The 20,544-nt window shown below is 51.3% G+C and overlaps 1 protein-coding gene across 1 annotated transcript in view; it reads left to right on the forward strand.

The window, feature by feature from the left end:
* Positions 1-20,544, forward strand: part of DNAH9 (dynein axonemal heavy chain 9) — a 189,280-nt gene that overhangs the window by 48,483 nt on the left and 120,253 nt on the right. Inside the window, 8 exon segments of the mRNA XM_057378622.1 lie at positions 2,578-2,751; positions 3,726-3,933; positions 9,501-9,666; positions 10,850-10,952; positions 11,827-12,066; positions 15,344-15,505; positions 15,754-15,950; positions 20,372-20,538. Coding sequence (XP_057234605.1) covers positions 2,578-2,751; positions 3,726-3,933; positions 9,501-9,666; positions 10,850-10,952; positions 11,827-12,066; positions 15,344-15,505; positions 15,754-15,950; positions 20,372-20,538 — 1,417 coding nt within the window.

The raw sequence follows: 20,544 nt of genomic DNA on the forward strand, positions 1-20,544 counted from the left end.
TGGTTGAGTTACACAAGAAAGGGGTGCTGGGCAGAGCAGGGCAGGGCAGRGCAGGATGGGGTCTGGGGATCATGTGCTTCTCCTGAAGTGGAGCAGTCTTGGCTGGGGGTGCTGAGGTGGGTGTTTGGGACACTCAGGTGAGCTCCCCTCTGGGCAGGCAGCTCTGGGGGCTCTGGGGGGAGGTACTGGCTCAGTCAGGCTGTGGGGATGGATGTGCACAGCTGGGTGTGACAGGAGGAGCTGGGGTGTGACAGGAGCTGGGGTGTGACAGGAGGAGCTGGGGTGTGACAGGAGGAGCTGGGGTGTGACAGGAGCTGGGGTGTGACAGGAGCTGGGTGTGACAGGAGGAGCAGGGGTGTGACAGGAGCTGGGGTGTGACAGGAGCTGGGGTGTGACAGGAGCTGGGTGTGACAGGAGGAGCAGGGGTGTGACAGGAGGAGCTGGGTGTGATAGGAGGAGCTGTGGCAGGGTGTGTGGCAGGGTTTGTGACAGGAGGAGCAGGGTGTGTGACAGGAGGATCAGGGTGTGATAGGAGGATCAGGGTGTGACAGGAGGAGCTGGGTGTGACAGGAGGATCAGGGTGTGACATGAGGATCAGGGTGTGACAGGAGGATCAGGGTGTGCCAGGAGGAGCTGGGTGTGACGGGAGTGGGGTGTGACAGGAGGAGCTGGGTGTGACAGGAGGAGCAGGGTGTGACAGGAGGAGCAGGGTGTGACAGGAGGAGCTGGGTGTGACAGGAGGAGCTGGGTGTGTCAGGAGGAGCTGTGGCAGGGTGTGTACAAGGTTTGTGTCAGGAGGAGCTGTGGCAGGGTGTGTACAAGGTTTCTGTCAGGAGGAGCTGTGGCAGGGTGTGTACAAGGTTTGTGTCAGGAGGAGCAGGGGTATGACCGGAGGAGCTGTGGCAGGGTGTGTGCAAGGTTTCTGTCAGAAGGAGCTGTGGCAGCAGGCTGTGTCCCGTCGGGACGATGCCGGACTGGAAGCGGGGCCGGGCGCTGCTGCCCGCGCTGCTCTGTAAATGTCAGGGAGGAGAGTGTGAGCGCACGGCGTCCGAGCTGGGGCAGCCTGATGAAAAATGATCCAATATAAAAGCTGTTTATTGCTCCCTGCTGAAGGTGCCCTTCGCGGTGACCTTTCGCTGCCGAAATGTCAGGAGAAACAGGCTGGAAGGCTTCCTGCTGCTCAGCCCTTGTTGGTGGGGAGCGGGGCCCCTCTGTAAAAACAGATGATAGATTTGCCATTTCCAGGCTCTGAAATTAGCAGAAATCCATATGGGGTTTTTGTTAAGGAAGCAGTTTGAGCTCCACACCATTCTGGCAGTGGAACTGGGGCTGCTCCACTTAAGGGCTCAGGGGGACGGGCAGCCCCTCCCAGCGCTGCGAGGCACCACGGTGAGAAAGCTTTTAGCAGAGCTGCACATCCCTGCTCTGCTGCCGGCCTGAGCAGCTGTGACAACGGGAGAATGGGAATTACAGTCATCCTGCCTCTCTGGGCAGCACGAGACTGCCAAATCCTGGAAGCTAATAATGTGTTTTCCAAATCCTCTGCTCTTTTGATGTGCGGCGGCTCAGGGAGCTTTGCAGAGGACACGCAGTTTGAAGTCAGGTTCATGATGGAGATTGAGCTGTCCATGGTCCCACTTTGTCCCAGGAAAGCCTGTGGGGTGGCTGTGGGGACAAGAGACCYGCAGATASCCCAGGARCAAACTGTGCTGCTAAAACTGGCTCAGTGATGCATCTGCTCTCTTCCAGACATCTTTTTAGCAGCACTTTTCCCCTCCTGCCCCCCCTGTTTCTCCCGAGGGCTGAAGGCTGCAGTCCCTGTGCTCTGCGTGGGAAGGGTTCAGACTGGCCCAGTTTTACAGAGGAGACCTGAGGCAGGGAAGGGGACTAAGCACATTTTCCAAATCCTGACTCAGAATCTAAAGCAAAAACTGTCACCCCAGCTCTCTCCAAAAGTTCAGATGCTTCAAAATCTCCCTGCATGGAGAGATTGGATGGGGAAAGACAGGAAAGCAGGAGCTGCTGGGCTCTGTGGCAGCATGGGAGCAGCAGAGCCATAGGAGCACGGGGTCTCTGCCATGCTTTGCTGCTCTGGTGTGTGCAGCCCTGCTGCTCCTGCTTGAAAAGAGGCCAGAAAACAACAACTCAGTGTCTGCAGGGCGGGGTGATTTATGAGGAGGAGATTTGGTATGCATGCTCTGACTGTCCATGGCCATGGATGGAGATGGATGTGGTGTCCTTGTCTGTTGCAAGAAGTAGGCACCAAAAATCAATCAAGTGTCTGTTTAGTCATAGGCACGTATTTCTCTTTTTCAAATTGATCCATCTGTCTAATCTCAGACATACTAGGAGTGATCAACACAGAGGATGAATTATTTAGGGGAATTAATAGGAGTGATGAGAAAAAATGAACAAAATTAAGAATTAGACTTAATAATGGGGAAAAGGACAAGATTGTTATGCTGTGGAATATATTTTAAGGACTAATCCCACTCTGGTGGACTGGGWTAAATAATATTTTCCATCTCTAATGAATTTCTCCAAATTCACCTGGTTCCTTCTCTCTTTGTCTTGCAGCTTGTGGACYACCGGGTGGAGTTCAGCAAGTGGTGGGTGGCAGAATTCAAAACMATCAAGTTTCCTTCTCAGGGCACAGTCTTTGACTTTTACATTGATCCAGAAACAAAGAAGTTTGAGCCTTGGTCTAAACTTATTTCTCAGTTTGAATTTGACCCAGAGGTGCCCCTGCAGGTRGGTTACCAGGGCAGGCTGTGTGGCTGCAGGGGTTGCTGTGTTTTAGTGACTTCACGTGGGTGTTTCARTGACATCTGGTGAAAAGTCTGGCACTGATGGAATTCTTTATGGGTTACAACTAAATTACCCATCTTTTTTTACTGTGCTTTGTAACAGCACAGTCTCCATCCATCTTCAAAACACAAGTGATGTACAGCAGGGGCAGGGAGCTGCTGTGCCCAGGGTGCAGGATGGGGGGGACCTGGCCTGCAGAAAGCAGGTGTGAAACAGAGCGGGGAAAAAGCCCCTGAGACACCATGACATGTCATTGTCATGGCTGCAAACAGAGATCTTTATGTTTGGGCCAAAAAAAGTTTCTCAGGTGGTGATTGGGGTTGTCAGTTGCATCTCTGTGTCCATTTAGAAGKGCCACAGATGTAAAAATTGTCACTGTTTTAACAAGGTGTGTGTTTATGGGGAGGTCCAGATGCTGCTCCCAGCACTCAGCTGTCGAACTGCCTCTGGAAAGAAACTGTTTGGGTTCATCTCCCAGTGTTGGGGTTCAGTTCCCAGTGTTGGGGTTCAATTCTCAATATTTGGGTTCAGTTCCCAGTGTCAGGGTTCAGTTCTCCGTGTTGGGGTTCAATTACCAGTGTCAGGGTTCAGTTCCCAAAGTTGGGGGTTCTGTTCTCAATGTCAGGGTTCAGTTCCCAGTGTCAGGGTTCAGTTCCCAGTGCTGGGGTTCAGTTCCCAGTGTTGAGGTTCGTTTCCCAGTGTTGGGGTTCAGTTCCCAAAGTTGGGGTTCAGTTCCTAGAGTTAGGGTTCAGTTCCTGATTCACCACTGGAAAGGGGGATTTGAATGGCTGGCAGCAGCAGGGTGTCATTCCTCCTGTAGAGCAGCCTGGGGTCACCTCAGCCATTGCCAGCTGTCCCAGGGTGTGGCTGTGGGGTGGTGGCCGGGCTGGGGACACTGAGCTGTTGCTGTCCCCCAGGCCTGCCTGGTGCCCACGGCAGAGACGCTCCGGCTGCGGTTCCTGGTGCTGCGGCTCCTGCAGCGCCRGCGCCCCGTGATGCTGGTGGGCACTGCTGGCACGGGCAAGTCGGTGCTGCTGGGGGACACCCTCTGCTCCCTGGACACCGACCTGTACCTGGTGAAGAAGGTCCCCTTTAACTACTACACCACCTCTGCCATGCTGCAAGGTAAGRCACTGGTGGCTTAAACTGCACCAGGGGAGGTTTGGGTTGGACATGAGGAAGAATTTCTTCACAGAAAGGGTGACTGGGCACTGGAATGGGCTGCCCAGGGAGGCGGTGGAGTCACTGTCCCTGGAGGTGTTTCAGAAAAGCCTGAATGTGGCACTCAGTGCCATGGTCTGGGTGACAAGGGGGTGTTGGGTCACAGGCTGGACTCGACAATCTCAAAGGTTCTGTGATTCTGGTTTGGTCTGATGCCTAAAACAAGGCTTACCTGAAACAGAGGCCAGACAAAGTGAAGAGAATAAAAGCAGACAATTTAATCCAGGCCTACTGGTACATTCAGGGCAGACAAAGCTTCCTCCTGAGGCCACACCCAGAATGGACCCCGAGTCACGAGATCTTCCCCTTTTATCAGTTCTGTCTCATGAACACATCGGGCCCCAATTCTCCAATGACACCTTCAGGTGATGATGTCACCCACCCCAAGTTTGCTCCCCCCAATTCTCTGTTGTTTCCATATTTCTGGGCCCTGAGGCAGCGAAGTCTCCTTGGATTTCAGGCCCAGAGAGGAATTGTTTTGTCTAAAGATGGGAGAACAGGAGCTCAGTGCTGCGCACTGGAGAAGTATAAGAGTACAGATACATGAAAATATAGAAGCAAAAAATCCTAAGGCATCAGGTTTTTGTGATTTTGTGACATTCCTGGGGCATCCATTGGGGTTTGGAGCAGGGTGTGCCCTGGGAAGTGGAAGGGAAGAGCCGTGGGTGAGCTGTCTGTGCCATTTGTGGGCACACCCCCGGTCCCACAGTGGAGCTCTCCGCTCCAGCAGAGCCCTGGATTTATTTTCCAACCTGACAATTTGCATTCCTAACCCCACCACTCTGCTTCAGGCCTGTGCCAAAGCCCAGGCTTCAATCTGCTGCAGTTTTTATGGCTTGTCTCTGACCTGAAGTATGTCTTTAATGTGCTGGAATTCCAGCCTGTTCTCAATCGGACGGGTTTCTTGGAGAGGATCCAAACTGTCCTCAGGGTGCAATGATGGGAATTGCATCCCAATTAGCAGTGAGGATGGTGCTAATGGAAATGTGCAGGCTGTAAGCCAGGGCTGGCTCCTGGGGCTGTCCTCCCATCCTGCCACAGCCCAGAAWGTCCCATGGAGCAGCTCCCACACCCCCTCCCCAGAGACACAGAGCTTGCTTTAGGGGGTTCAAATCCCCAAGGAATTTCTGGCCCCAGGGAAGTCTGTAAGAATATTGCTGATGAGGATTTTGAGGATCAGCGAAAAATTAATTTTGAGACTCCACTAAGATCAATTTTGATGTTCAGTCTCTTCAGAGATGAAGAAAATGGGGAAGTTCTTGAAAGGTGCCTCATTTTGGAATGGTGGCCAAAGAAAGATAACATAATTTTGCATGTATTTATTAGCAAGTAACAAAGTAACTGCTTTGTTTTGAGTGGAATAACAACTGTGGGTCACTGTAAACCAAACTGCTTCCATTATGCAGCTTGGTTTAACCTAAATGTCCAGAAATCACAGAATATTCTGAGTTGGAAGGGACCCACAAGGATCACCAAGTCCAGCTCTTCAGGGCATGGCCCATACAGGGATCAAATCCAAACTTTGGCTTTGTTAGCACCATGCTCTGGCCAGCTGAGCCCATCTCCTTCTACTGCCCCAGAGCAGCTGTGGCTGCCCCACCCCTGGCAGTGTCCAAGGCCAGGCTGGAGGGACTTGGAGCCCCCTGGGATAGTGGGAGGTGTCCCTGCCATGGTAAAGGGGTTGAAATGAGATGGTCTGTAAGGTCTCTTCCATCCATTCCAACCCATCCCATGATCCTGTGATGACCTGTGGAGAATTAACCTCCCCTCTTTTGGCTGTTCATGACTGAGTGGTGCCAGCTGGGACACAATCCCAGCCTGGACTGATGCTGAAGGCAAAGAGTGTCCCCAGCTTCATCCCTGCTCTGCCAGGCTCCCGAAACTGCAAATGTTTTCAGAAAAAATTTGTGGTTTAAAATTGCTCTCTGGGGCTGATCTGTTCGCAGAGAGGTGACAGACCCAGCCCATGCTCTGGGGCCATGCTGTGGGGCCACATCTGCTCTCTGGGGCAGGGTTGGGAGGGTTTCTGGGCTTGTTGGTTCTTCTGCACACGGCAAATTATTTGGGCTTCTTGTCCTTCAAGCAAAAAATGGGTAAAAGCTCCCCTTCTGGCCAGTCTCACTGCCATGGGCAGTGTGAGGGTTACAGCATTCATTCACATTTCCCCTGGTGTGGAAAGTGTCCCTGTGTGAGGGGGGCTGGGCTGTCTGTGTGTGCTCAGCTGCCAGGACCTGCACAGGTGTGGGGACAGGTACAGCGTGTCCCTGTCACTCTGAGCTCCAGGCTGAGCCCAGCCCTTCCTTCCTTCCTCTGCAGAGCCCAGCACGTCTTCATCATGGGGAAGTCTGATTTGTACTGCTTGGCATCCTGCCCTGCTGCTCATTTTTCAGAGTTAATTTGTCCCTTTTTGTGGAGTTTGTCAGTTGGCTGCTTTTTTTTCCCCCAGCAGGTGCCTCTTTAGATTGGTAAAATGTGAATCCAAAGCAGTTTGGAATTTAAATTTTTATTCACTTTAGAAAGAGCCAGCCTGAAAGCCAGGAATTGTTAGTCAAGGTGGCGGTTGGGACAGAGATTTTTAAGGTGCAGAGCTGCTCTCTTCAGGGGAAGCACAGGAATGTGGTTCAAACCATCCTTGTAGGCTTATGGCTGACAGAATTTCGTGTGTATAATGGTTAAAAGGAGCCAGACACTCTCTGTGCCCAAACCTGGGCACAGTTTGGGGGTTTTCTTTGGTATATTGTGACCAAATCCCAYTTCCTGTGGACCCTGGATCGCTGCTGTGCTCCTCCACCAGCTGTAGCCCTGCCCTCATTCCACACCTTCCCACTCCAGATCTGCCGTGAGAAAATGACAATAAATGTTGTACTTTTGGTGTTGGTAACCTTTCCCCCTCAGCCCTCAGGGTGAGAGGAGCCCCACTTGCCAAGCCTGGTGTKCAGTGAGTGTTTGAGGGGCTGACAGGGATGTGACAGGAGCTCGGGGCGGGGACCCTTCAGGATTATTGTGGGATAGGCTTTGAATTAAAATGCAACTTCCACAAACATGTCACTTCATCCCCAGTAATTGCATTTCACTATGATGAATCTCCTGCATCCTTGTTTAACCTCGAAAAGGGCTGATTTTATATGTTAATTAAGGCCTAATTAAATTTAAATTAAATGCTTATTTGAAACACTTAATTTGACTTGCTACCAGAAATTTCAAATATTGTGGTTTTATTGAAGGGGGAGAGAGGCTCCGCTGAGGAAAAATCTATCATTTTTCTAAGCACAATTCACGCCTTTGTGCTGAAGTGTCTRTGGCAAGAAAACAGCTGAATTCTTAGTGGGTAACCAGGCTGTCTGCAGGGCACCCAAGCAGGAAACAAATGAGCTTTTAAAAGATTTGTGGTCTGAAAAAAAAAAAACCCAGAATATAAATTTTCCTTAATAACTTTTGGCCTTGATAAGGAATGGCTGAGGTGTACATTTGCACCAATTTTTTATCAACATTCCCACTAAATGCCAAGAGCTGCTCCTCACCATGCTGCTGCTCACAGGGCTGGTGATAACTGCAAACTGTGGCAGTGAAACAAATTCTGCCTCCATCTCCAGGAGCACCTGGGAGTGAGGRTGGTCTCCAAGGAAGACCCTGGCAGGAAAATCATCCCAGAATCCAGGCAGAGGAGAGCTGCTGCTGTGTGCTTTGCCCCTCACTGAGGCATTGAAGGTTGCTTGGGCTGCAGGGAAAGGAATCAATAACCTATAAAACATTTTGTGCAGCAGCATGAGGTGATTTGCATTAAATATCAGTCCAGTATTGTAAATATTCCCAATATGCTGCAGTTTAGAGCAACACATGACCTCAGCCTTCTGCTGGAACAAATGGGAATTTTCCAGAGCTCCCAAATGAGGAGTTTTCTCTCCATGTTCTCTTTTACTCATATAGTAACCCATTAAAAACTGGAGAGGAATGGGACAGCTCRTGTTGGATTGAGGCTTGTTGGGTTATGTGGGAATTTGGGTAATGCTGGGGAGGGAATCAGGGAACATGCAAGTGTTTGGGGCTGTTCAGTCTGGCAAAGAGACTCGAGGAATAATTGAGGTTGGAAAAACCCTCCCAGCCCATSGAGTCCATCCTGTGCCCATCCCCACCTTGTCCCCAGCCCAGAGCACTCAGTGCCACCTCCAGCCCTTCCTGGGACACCTCCAGGGATGGGCACTCCAAACCTCCCTGGGCAGCCCCTGCCAAGGCCTGAGCACCCTTTCCATGGGGAAATTCCTCCTGATGTCCCCCCTGGCCCTGCCCTGGCCCAGCCTGAGGCCGTTCCCTCTCCTCCTGTCCCTGTTCCCTGGAGCAGAGCCCGACCCCCCGGCTGTCCCCTCCTGTCAGGAGTTGTGCAGAGCCACAAGGTCCCCCCGGAGCCTCCTTTGCTCCAGGCTCAGCCCCTTTCCAGCTCCCTCAGCCGCTCTTTCATCAGCTTCATTGCCCTTCTCTGGACTCAAAGGCTCCAGGAGAGCTGGAGAGGGACTATGGACAATGGCCTGGAAGGACAGGACACAGGGAATGGATTCCAGTGTCTGAGGGCAGGGATGGATGGGATATTGGGCAGGAATTGTTCCCTGGGAGGGTAGGATGGGCCTGGCACAGGGTGCCCAGAGCAGCTGTGGCTGCCCCTGGATCCCTGGCAGTGCCCAAGGCCAGGCTGGACATTGGGGCTGGGAGTGACCTGGGACAGTGGGAGGTGTCCCTGMCATGGMWGGGGTGGCACTGGATGGTCKRTAAAGGCCCTTCCTTCTCAAACCKTTTTGAGATTTTGTGATTCTCTTTGGCTCATTAAAGTATATGATATTATTTTGATTGTTCTGAAGTTGTTCAGGCCTAAAACCAACCCTTTTCCTTTGCCTAAAAGATGTAAAAAAATTCATTTTCTTTCACAAAATCCACTCTGCTCATGAACTTTGTGCTCCAGCATCTCCTTGGCTCTGTTCCCGTGCTGAGCCACTGCTGTCCGTGCTCGGGGACACTCAGTGTGCTGTGATGAGAATAACCTCAGGCAGGAGGATTGAGTTTAAACAAATATGCAGAAGGGATGGGAAAGGCTTTATYTTCCATGACAAGCTGGTGTTTGCTCCGAAGTAGACCTGGTTTGTAGCAGAKTTTGCTGAGTTTTGTTTGCAAGGAGACATTGAGAACTTGGTGATTTGGGTTGAGTTGGACCAAAAATCTGCTCAAGTGGCCCTGCAGGGCTGCCAGCCACAGCCTGGGGACAGCCACCGTCCTGCCAGCCCCAGACAGGTCCCCTGGCCAGGGAACAGCCACTGTCCTGCTGGGGAGCAGTGTCCTGTGCCAAGACCAGCTCTTCCTTCCTAGAAAGCCATGAACACTCCTGGTGGAGCTGGGAGGGCTGGGGCTCCCGGGGCAGCTGGAGCTGCTCCCCGCGGGCAGAGGRTGAGCTGAGCAATCATTCCCTGTCCCTTGTCCCTGTGCAGGTGTGCTGGAGAAGCCTCTGGACAAAAAGGCTGGCAGGAACTACGGTCCTCCGGGCAGCAAGAGGCTGGTGTACTTCATGGATGACCTGAACATGCCGCAGGTGGACGCCTATGGGACGGTGCAGCCCCACACGCTGCTCAGGCAGCACCTGGACTATGGCCACTGGTACTGCTGGGGCTGGCCTGGGGTCCTTTGGTGCAGCTCTGCTCTGGGGAATGGGGTTTGAGATGGAGCACAGTGCAGTGCCCTCTTCCCATGCCGTATTGGAGCTGGCTGGGGGCTCTGGGTGCATTTTGGGGTGTCCATGGCCCCAGCACACCCTGCCTGGCTTGAGGGAGCTTTCCCTGCCATGCTGAGCATGGGGGATGCAGGGGCTGGCCTCAGCTGTGATGAGCTGCCCCTGCCATGAGTGCCTGTTTCCATCTGGGCAGCAGCAAACAGTTATTTTCCAGGCAGAGGGAACTGGTAGGAAAAGCAGTGGCGGTGTTTTGGAAGGAGATTGGGGTGTTTTGTGGGTGGGGGTGCTGTGTGGGACAGGGACACTCACAGCTCTCCCCTGCGAGGGCAGAGCCATTGCCAGTGTCCTCAGCTGTGTGTGACTCCAACAAAAGCTTCCCAGCCATGGGGACGGTGGGTGCTGGGCAGACAGAGGGCTCTGGGGTTGTGTGGAGCAATGCCATGTGCTGGGGACACCCTGTGCCACCTGTCCCCTCCCAGGCAGCTCCAGGCTCCCTGCCCCTCTCCCTCTGGGTGCTCCTGCTCAGCCCGGGGTGCTCAGGAGGGACAGKGGCACAGCTCCTGTGCCCTCAGGGTGCCCCAGCATTGACCCAGGGGCTCTGCTGCACCCTGGCTCTGCCAGCAGCCCCGTCCCTCCCTGGGGACAGTGTGACTGCCCTCTCCCAGGCTGGCCCAAACAGGGGACACTCCTCTCATTCCCACATTTCCATGCCAGTGCCAGCTCCGACCCCAGAGCTCTGCTCAGCATTTGTGACCAGCAGGTGGAAATGTCAGGAGCAGGACCCCGTGCTGGACCATGTGCACACGTGCAGCAGCCAGGACCCTGCCCTGGAGAAAGGACAGGTCCCCCTGGAGCCAGAGGGTCCTGGCAGCTCATGGACACACTCARGGGACAGCAGTAGGTCCTGGAAGCCCACAGACACACTCGAGGGATAGCAAAGGGTCCTGGCAGCCCACAGACACACTCAGGGGACAGCAGTGGGTCCTGGCAGCTCATTGACACACTCAGGGGACAGCAGTAGGTCCTGGAGGCCCACAGACACACTCAAGGCACAGCAGCAGTGTCTGGCCCAGCTGTGGTCCCCATCTGTGGCTTTTGCTGTGCCCCAAGGTACGACAGGAGCCGTTTGTCCCTGAAGGAGATCAGCAATGTGCAGTACGTGTCCTGCATGAACCCGACTGCGGGCAGCTTCACCATCAACCCCCGGCTCCAGGTACAGCCCTGTAGAACCAGGGGATTCGATCAGGAGAACCAGCATGGGTCTGGGAAGTGTCTGCAATTCTTGAGGGACAGGCAGAAGCTTTGCTGCCTTCCTCCCTTCTTTGTGTTTCCTCTCATTTTGCTGCTCAGTGGGAGGAAGAAGTCACAAGTTCCCAGCCAGCTGACTCCCACTCTCAGGAAAATTTCTGGTCCAGACAGGTGGATTTTTCCCTCCTGTAGCTGATATTTACTGCTGGACCAGAGTTCATGGAAGTTTTTTGGTGGCCAGGATTGGAACTGGCTGTCCAGGGACTCACCAATCCCTAGAAGTGTCCAAAACCAGTGGATGTGGCACTTCCCAGTATGGTTTAGTGGGCACRTGGGATTTGGTCAGAGGTTGCACTTGATGATCTTGGAGGTRATTTCCAACCTCAGCCATCCCATGATCTCCTCTTTCTTTGCAAGTTGCAGATCTATAAAGGATCTTCTGGGGGGTGGCACCRTCCAAGGGCTGCTCCTACCAGGGACGGGATGAGCTTCATCAGGGGGCAGTGGGACCTTCAGACCTTTCAGCTCTTCAATGGACTGAGCTCCCCTTGTGAAATGCCATTGAAAATCCCTTGTTCAGCCAGCAAGGGGTCACCTTTCCACTGTCCTTGTGGGAAATTGGAAGGGGGAGATGGTTCTGGTGGACTRAAGGTGTTGGGATTATAGGGCATCCCAGGTTGGAAAGAACCTTGAAAGTTCATCTGGGCCAACCTTYCCTGGGAAATGGAGCCTAGAAGGGATTGTTGAGTGCTGTGTTCAGCCACAGCAAATCCCCMAAGGGCACTGACCTGGCATTGCCATCTCTCTGACCTTTCCATGCCTCACTTTCTCTTCCTCAGCGTCACTTCTGTGTCTTTGCCCTCTCCAACCCTGACCAGGAGGCCTTGTCCAGGATCTACAGCACCATTTTAGTGCAGCACCTGACCAGTGGGAATTTCCCAGAGGCCGTGCAAAAATCAGCCCAGCAGCTGATTGCCCTGGCCCTGGGGCTGCACCGSAGGGTGGCTGCCACTTTCCTGCCCACAGCTCTCAAGTTCCACTACGTTTTCAACCTAAGGGACTTCTCCAATATCTTCCAAGTAAGTGCAGCTCCTGTCCTGTRGCACTGCAGTTTGTCCTGATGTCACAGGCAGCTGGTTACCTGTGTCCCTCTGGCTCTTGGTGAGCCTGGGGACATTACAGTGTCCCCACCCAGTAATGACACAGCATGTGTGTCCCATGAGCAAAGGGGTGACCCTGGGCCATTCCCTAACTCCTGACTGCTTCTGAATGGATTCCAGAGCCATCACCCATGACTTTGGGAAGATCAGCCAAAAGTTTATTTACTTTATAGCCTCCTCTGGCCAGTGGGGAGGGATGCACAGGTCCAGCAGTGCAGGAGGTGCAGATTTTGAGGGTTTAGAAGTGTCCTCTGGCTGGAAAAGGGACCAGCTGGAGGGARCTTTGGGCTCCTGGCCTCAGCCCTTCATGCTGGGGCTGTTGTGAGTGGGATGGGGGCTTGTCTGGGTGAGCCCCACCCCAATTGTGTGAGTGTGGGGTCGATGGCATCACCCCACCACACAGGGAAGCTCTCATGGCATGGGACAGGAATTGGGGACTCTGTGAGGACAGGAGAGCAGTAATGGGTGCAGTGCTGTGCCAGGGCCAGGACAGCCTGGTGGCCTGTACCAGCACATCTGTCAGGTGCTCAKCTTWGTGCACACAGGATGGCATTTAAAGAGCTGATAAATCAATCAAAACCAGCTCTGATTTTATCACTGAAATTGAATTACCAGCTACTGYACCAAAGGGAAGTTGTTGAGCTTYGGAAATGTTTTCTCCATCATTGGTGAGGTTTTGTTTTGTTTTTTTTGTTTTCCTGTTTTCCCAGCAATCTCACACTTTGAAGCAKTTGGTGTTACTGCTCAGAGAGCCTTTCAGAGTTTCAGGCTGATTAATAAAAWGTGATCCATTTCTCAGCAGCCATACAGAGGGTCAGCACCATAAGSTGCTCTAAACCCCCAGCTGGTCATTTGTCCCTGTCCTTGTTAACATCTGTTACACAAAGCAGGTACATGGAAGTTCAGTGCTTTGTGTCTGCCCATCAGACAAGAGCTGAAGGGATGACAGGACAGGGAAATCCAGCAACAGTACCTYGGACAATTAATAACTCCTTGTGTCAGGAAGGAGCCAGGCCTGTCACTTGTGCTCAGCTGAACATCAGCAGCTCCAGTGTGAGATGTGGGTCAGGTTAAATCCTGCCTTCCAGTTAATCTGGGCTCTGAGAGGCACAGGGGGAGAACAGAAGYGTTGCAATGGAGCTTTAATTTGAGYTGCTGAATATGCCAAGGTTGGGGGTGTTGGAAATCATCCTGCCAGAYCCTGATCTGGGCCAGAGGGCAGGAGCAGTGACAGGAGTGCTCCTCATTCCCCATTCCAGGGATTCTCCATTCCTCTTTTTGTTTGTTTCTATTTAATGTTGGCCCCACACCTTTCCCAGGTGCAATGACCTGATGCCGTGTGTCCCTCGTGTGTCCCTCGTGTGCCCCCCGTGTGTCCCCCATGTCCCTCATGTGTCCCTCATGTGTCCCTCATGTGTCCCTTGTGTGTCCCTCGTGTGTCCCTCGTGTGTCCCCCATGTCCCTCATGTGTCCCTCATGTGTCCCTCATGTGTCCCTTGTGTGTCCCCCGTGTGTCCCTCGTGCATCCCAGCCCCAATACCACAGCTCCTTCTGGAAGCTCACCCCCCAGGAAGATGCTGCTGCTCCTGGGGGATGCTCCTGGTTGTTGGTGGAGGAGCCTGGTTGCTCTGGGCTGAGGAGGGTGGGTTTGCAGGGTAAGAACAGGGGGGATGTTCAGTGAAWAAGGGGTTTCAGGTGTGTGAGGTGAGGATTTCGTTCCCGCAAGGCAGTCTTAGGTGTGCTTGCATCAGGAACMAAGCAGCTTTTGGGGTGTGAGGGCCTCTAGACTCAGTTCTTTTAGAGGGATTGAGTGATTTTCAATTTTATTTTAACCAGTTTAAGATCTGATGTGTTTCTCCTTCCTCTCTTTTAGCTGTCAGCTTTTCTCACCAATTTATTTTTTTCCTCTGGTACAAATAAAATGATTTGACAGCTGTAATGACAGATGTGAAACCCAAACAATCTGAGCCATGGACCAGTGAGCTGAAAGGGCCTGCTTTACATTGCTTTCAATGSCTTTAATATTTAATGTATAAATAATTAGATGTTAGGAATAAAAGCTGTCCTTTTAATTCATACCATCGAAAACCCTGTGTGCTGTTGATAGGTTTAGCATAGGCAGCACCCCTTTGAAATATAATTCTTTTATACATTTTAATAGAGTTCATGGTAAACATACTGTGCTAAGCAGACAGMAACTGATGTTTCCTGCAGGCAGAATGCACCTAATTAAAATTAATTGATTAAAAAATAATCGCCACTAACATTTTCAAAGTATTTTTCCATCTTGACCAAGCACCCATGGTGTGGAGTGGGGAAGGAAAGGCTGCACATCTGGGTTGATGCCTGGCTCTGCAGGGTCTCACCTGCTCAGGGCTGGACCTCCAGACTGGCCAGGGAGKCTGGGTGGGATCAAAATGGGTGTAATGAGTATAAACCTTCAAAAGAATGTGGGAAAGAGGTGTTCCCAGGGGTGTGGGCAGCAGGTTGAGAGAGGTGATTCTGTCCCTCTACTCTGCTTTSTCAGACCCTGCCTGGAGCATTTGTTCAGCTCAGGGAGCCCAGCACAGGGAGGAGCTGGAGCTGCTGCACAGAGCCCAGAGGAGGCTCCAGGATGGGCAGAGGGATGGAGCAGCTCTGCTGGGAGGGAAGGCTGGGACAGCTGGGATTGTTCAGCCTGAGGATTGCTCCAGAGTGACCTCACTGTGACCTTTCAGTGCCTGAAGGGGCTCCAGGAAATCTGGAAAAGGATTTGGGACARGGGATGAAGGGACAGGACACAGGGAATGGCTTCACACTGAGAKAGAGTAGGTTCAGATGGGATACTAGAAAGAAATMCTTCCCTGKGAGGGTGGGCAGGCCCTGGCACAGGGTGCCCAGAGCAGCTGTGGCTGCCCCTGGATCCCTGGCAGTGCCCAAGGCCAGGCTGGACATTGGGGCTGGGAGTGACCTGGGACAGTGGGAGGTGTCCCTGCCATGGCAGGGGTGGGATGGGCTGAGCTTTAGGGTCCTTTCCCACCCAAACCAGTCTGGGTTRAGAAGCAGCTTTGGGAGGTTTGTGGTAACAGTGACACATTCCCTGGGGCTGTTTGGTGTGGGTTTGCTCAGAAGCTCAGGTTGCTGTAGGGGTGACCCAGCACGGTGCATGCTGGGGTGAGGCTCCCATGGGTTTCCTGACTGCCTTTGCTCTCCACAGGGCCTTCTGTTCTCTACTCCTGAATGCCTGAAGCAGCCCCAGGACCTGGTGAAGCTCTACCTGCATGAATCCAGCCGGGTGTACCGGGATAAGATGATTGAACAAGTGGATTAYGAAACTTTTGACAAAATCCAGCTGGAGGTGGTGAAGAAGTGCTATGATGTAAGTGTTGAGGTCTGCTGAGGTCTGGTTCTGTTCACAACRGAACAGAATGGGTTTGTTGGAAGGGMAGTCAGTGATTTACCTTTCCCACTCTTTCTCTCTTGTACCTCTTTCCCATTTTCCAACCTGCAGGTGCAGCTGGATGGCCATAACAAAGCTGGAACACCACAGTTCCCTTGGTTGGTGGCCCAGAGCTGCAGTGGGTTTCCCCATACTGGCTCTACACTACTTTTCTTTTTCTTTTACAGGACATTGAGGACACTTTAGAGCAGGCCAAGTGCATGAATGTTTATTGCCATTTTGCCAAAGGCCTYGGGGAGCCTGGCTACAGGCCAGTTCCAACCTGGGAAGAGCTGAACCAGATCCTCATGGAGGCCTTGGACAGCTACAAYGAAGTCAATGCTGCCATGAACCTGGTGCTGTTTGAGGATGCCATGCACCACATGTGAGASCATTTTCTGCCTTTAATGCTCTTATCATTTGTCTGTGCAGATTGTTTTGAGGAGTTTCCTGGAGGATGGAGGAGGATGGGTCCATGGGCCAATAATCTGTGGTTCAACAGGGGCAAGGACCATGTTCTGCTCTTAGGGCACAACAACCCCATTGAACACCACAGGCTGGGGCAGAGGGGCTGGAAAGCTGCTTGGGAAAAGGCCATGGAGGTGCTGGTGACAGCAGCTGGACATGAGCCCAGGGCACCTGGGCTGTGCCAGCACTGGGGTGGCTGCAGGGCCAGGGCAGTGCCCGTCCCCTGAGCTGGCACTGCTGGGGCACCTCCAGCCCTGGGGACAGCTCTGACCAGAGAACATGGAGGGGCTGGAGCGTGTGCAGGGCAGGGAACGGAGCTGGGGAAGGGTCTGGAGCCCCAGGAGAGGCTGAGGGAGCTGGGGAAGGGTCTGGAGCCCCAGGAGAGGCTGAGGGAGCTGGAAAGGGGCTGAGCCTGGAGCAAAGGAGGCTCCGGGGGGACCTTGTGGCTCTGCACAACTCCTGACAGGAGGGGACAGCCGGGGGGGTCGGGCTCTGCTCCAGGGAACAGGGACAGGAGGAGAGGGAACGGCCTCAGGCTGCAGCAAGGTTTGGATTGGATATCAGGGAATAACTCTTTACTGAAAGGGCTGTCCAGCCTTGGCACAGCTGCCCAGGGAAGTGCTGAAGCCCTCATCCCTGGAAATATTCAAGAACAATGTAGCTAGGACACCTGAGAATGTGGTTTAGTGGTGAACACGGTGGACAGTTGGACTTGATGATCTTTTCCAGCCCTAAGGATTCCATGGTTCTGTGAGGATCCCAGCTGTGCAGCTGGAGGGGAGCCAGAGCTGCATCTGCCCAGGTGTTGTGTCCAGCACAAAGACTGCACTGCTCCAAACTGGTGTTTGGAGGGGATTTCTGGAACTCTGGAGCTCTCAGCTGGAGGCTCTGCATGCTGGTGTTTTTTTGGTCTGGCTTCTGTCATGAAATCTTTGGCCCTTGGTACAAACATTTATCAGATGTGGCATTCAGGCACTTTGTTGCCTTCYCTTGACAACCAGTGACAGAGCTGGCTGTACTGGGGTTTCCCTGAGCACTGACAGCTGGTTTAGATCTACGTTTACACAGGTCCTTAGTGGGGTTTTCCTCTGTATGAAGGAAGATTATGTGCATTCAGGCTACTGCTTTTAAAGGATGGAGGCACTTAAACTGCTTTGATCCTCTGCAAAACCTGCTTGCYTGTGGATGCCTGGAGGTGCAGAGGGATTCCTGCTGGAAATTGGGCATGTGGGACTGTATGGAAATGAACCTCCTGCTGMTCATGATGGAGCTGTTTACAGTGCCTTGGGGGAATCTCCAGCTTTCACACACAGCCTGGGGAGGTCCCAGCAGAGACAGAGTCACCTCTGGGTGCTGAAATGCTGAGATGGCCTCAGATGGCTCCAGAAGATGGACTGACCCTGGCAGTCAGAGCTTTAGCTGATTTTGTACGGGAGCGTTGTCCCAAGGAAAGAGATTTGGGACTCTGAGCTGGAAGGAAGGCACTGACCTGCTGCACACCAGGCTGGGTGGGTTCAGTTCTCACTCCAGCAGCCTAATTATACAGATATATATACATGTAATTATAGCTATATCTGTATCTATATCTATATGTAATATGTATATTATATGTAAATACTACTCCTCTTAACAAAGTTTGTATGTTCCAAGAGCTCCCAACCTGCCTTGTTGTTCATTGGGCTGGGGCAAATTTTCCCTGGCAGTCTGGGCATTCCCTCCTTTGGGTTACTGGTCCTGTACATGCTGCCCATGTGTGTTTCTGCTTGAAGAATGGTCACAGGAATATTGACCCTGTGCTCCTCTTGAACTTTACATGGATTGGGATTTGTGACAAAACAAATGAGTTCATACTGAGAATAATCAGGAAAGCAAGGTTTCAGTATCCTGCACAATTTCACAATTTCACTAAAGCTAAGCGAATTCCATTCATTGCATTTGGAAATCGCATTTGGCTGAAATACAAATCTTCTTCCATCTCAAACAGCTTCTGACTGTCAGCTTGAACTTGCTGAACATTTTTAGTKGAGAGAAARAAAAGAAGAAAAAAGGAAATTTGATGACTTAATATATGTAGGGCCATGGGAGAATACCTGTCAGTCACCTCACCCAGGGCTGTGTCACAGCACGGAGCCCTGGGGAGCGCATCAAGGCAGAGCWAGCCTCAGGAATTCAGAGCAGGAATGCTAAAGCTCTCCTCACAGACTGGATTGCTTTTRTGGAAATAATTTCACAGAAATTATTAAATTGCTGAATTATAAAATTACAAAAAATCAGTCAGAGGCGGTGCATGTATTATAAAATACTTGAGTTGTAATGAAGCTGTGTGGTGTTTCTCAGAATCTTATTTGAAAAATAATTAGATTAATCTAGGGAAATAATCAAGGGAGCTGAATAAAGGCAATGCTGTGAAAAGGGGAATGGGCCTTGTGTCTCAGCGCAGTGAGGGATCCTCTGAACCCCTCTCGCCTGGGCAGTAACACAGGGGAGTGTCAACATTTGCTTAAAGAGAACAAAAGGGAGTGCCTTGGTTTGAAAGACAGGTGTCTGTCAAGGAAGGTGGGAACGTTCCTTGGAATGGAGAGCACAGCCTGACCCCCTGTTGGGCAGGGTGGTGCTGCAGCCCCGTTGCACTGATGGATGTGCTCTCGTCCAAGCGCTGATCCTGCACACAGCTCCAGTCCGTCTCTGCAGCTCCAGGGCTGCTTCTGGAGCTCCTCTCCTCTGGGAATGCAGTGGGAGCAGTGTCCCAGTGTCCCACAGCCTCAGTTTCTGTGCCAGTAGGGATGTGCAGCTCCTCCTGTCTGGGCAGGGCATCTCCCAATGGGATGATGGAATTCCATGGGTCATTCCCAGAGCCCTGGATGGCCCATGAGCAGAGATGGCCCCCGGAGGGTGTTATCAGGGCTGGGTCATGCTGAGGATAAAGAGCTCTGCTCCAGCTGCTTTAACAGCTCATGGGGATGGGGATAGGATACAGACYGCTTTGGGTACACCTTCCATGGATCCTGGGACAGGGAGGCAGAGTTCAGCACAGGACTCTTAGGCAGAAGATGTGATCAGACCTGGAAACAACAGCAAGTTCTCTGTGAGAGTGGGAAAATCTCACATTTTCATGGTGGTGGTGGTGGTGGTGGTGTGGATAAGTGAGGAGCATGGGCTGTGTTTCCAGGCAGGGTCTGTGCCGTTCCAGCCGTGTGTGGATGTGCTGTAAGGCACAGCAGGGAATCCCAAATCCCTGACAGGAGAGGGGCCTTTCCTGGGGAGCTCCATCAGGGCCTTGAATTTTGCTCACAGTTTTGGCATTTCAGTTGTGATAAACACATACAATAGTGTCAGCTTTCGCAAATATTGAGATAGATGCTATATATTGTGCATTCCAATGGTGATTTTGCAGAAATGGTTTTACWGACATAGTTAATATATTTGAAAAACTAAATATTAGCTTTTAATAAAACTTAAAGTTATTTTAATACGAATATTAGTTAAAAGTTGTTACAATAACTATATTATAAATGTCAAAACCTATTAAATGTATCAAGAAGTAACAGATGACCAAGATGAAAATAACTGCAGCTAACCACAAAAATAACTATGCAACCTTTAAAATTTACAAACTAATATTAAAAAAAATAAATATTTATAATTACTTATAAATATGTATTTAACACAGTATAAACAATATATTTAAAAATTACTATTATTAATAATTACACCATAAATACAACTGTAACTATAAACTGAACAACAACCTTTCAAATTTACATACGAATATAAAAAGATATTTAAGTATATATAAAAGATATTTAAATATATATAATTACTTATAAATATATATTTAACTAACACAATAAAAACAACATAGTTAAAAATTACTATTATTAACAATTACACTATCATTACAATTATAACTATAAACCCAATGCTATCACTTTTACTTTATTAATTTTATCTCTTTGTCCCTTACTAAATTTGTAAAAATTAATCAGAGGAGGTGGGCTTCATTTCTAACACAATGTAATGTCCTTTCCCTCTTGCCCTCCCTGCAAAGATATTCAAGCCTTCACTTAAACTTAGAGTTCCATCCAGCAGGACTTGGCAGGTGGAAAAAAACTGGGCACATTGTGAATTGCCACAAAACTGGGTGTTTTCCATCAGTACCATCCTCTGGACAGGTCTCAGCAGAGATGGACATCGATTGCTGCCACGGCTCCTGGACTGACATCCTCCATCCTGCTCAGAATACAATTTCTGAGCGAATAAAATATATATTGAGAAGCAGCGGGCAGAGAAATAGGAAAATACTCTTATTAATGAGAGATTGTGTGTGCTTCAATTTAGCTGCCGCATCAGCCGGATCCTGGAGGCGCCGCGGGGGAACGCGCTGCTGGTCGGCGTGGGTGGCAGTGGCAAACAGAGCCTGACCCGCCTGGCAGCCTTCCTCAGCTCCCTGGAGGTGTTCCAGATCACCCTGAGGAAAGGCTACGGCATCCCCGACCTGAAGGTGGGTGACC

The sequence above is a fragment of the Malurus melanocephalus genome, unplaced genomic scaffold (assembly GCF_030028575.1).
Source record: "Malurus melanocephalus ecotype Western Australia unplaced genomic scaffold, MMel_1.1 scaffold_368, whole genome shotgun sequence".
In the NCBI taxonomy this organism is placed as follows: Eukaryota; Metazoa; Chordata; class Aves; order Passeriformes; family Maluridae; genus Malurus; species Malurus melanocephalus.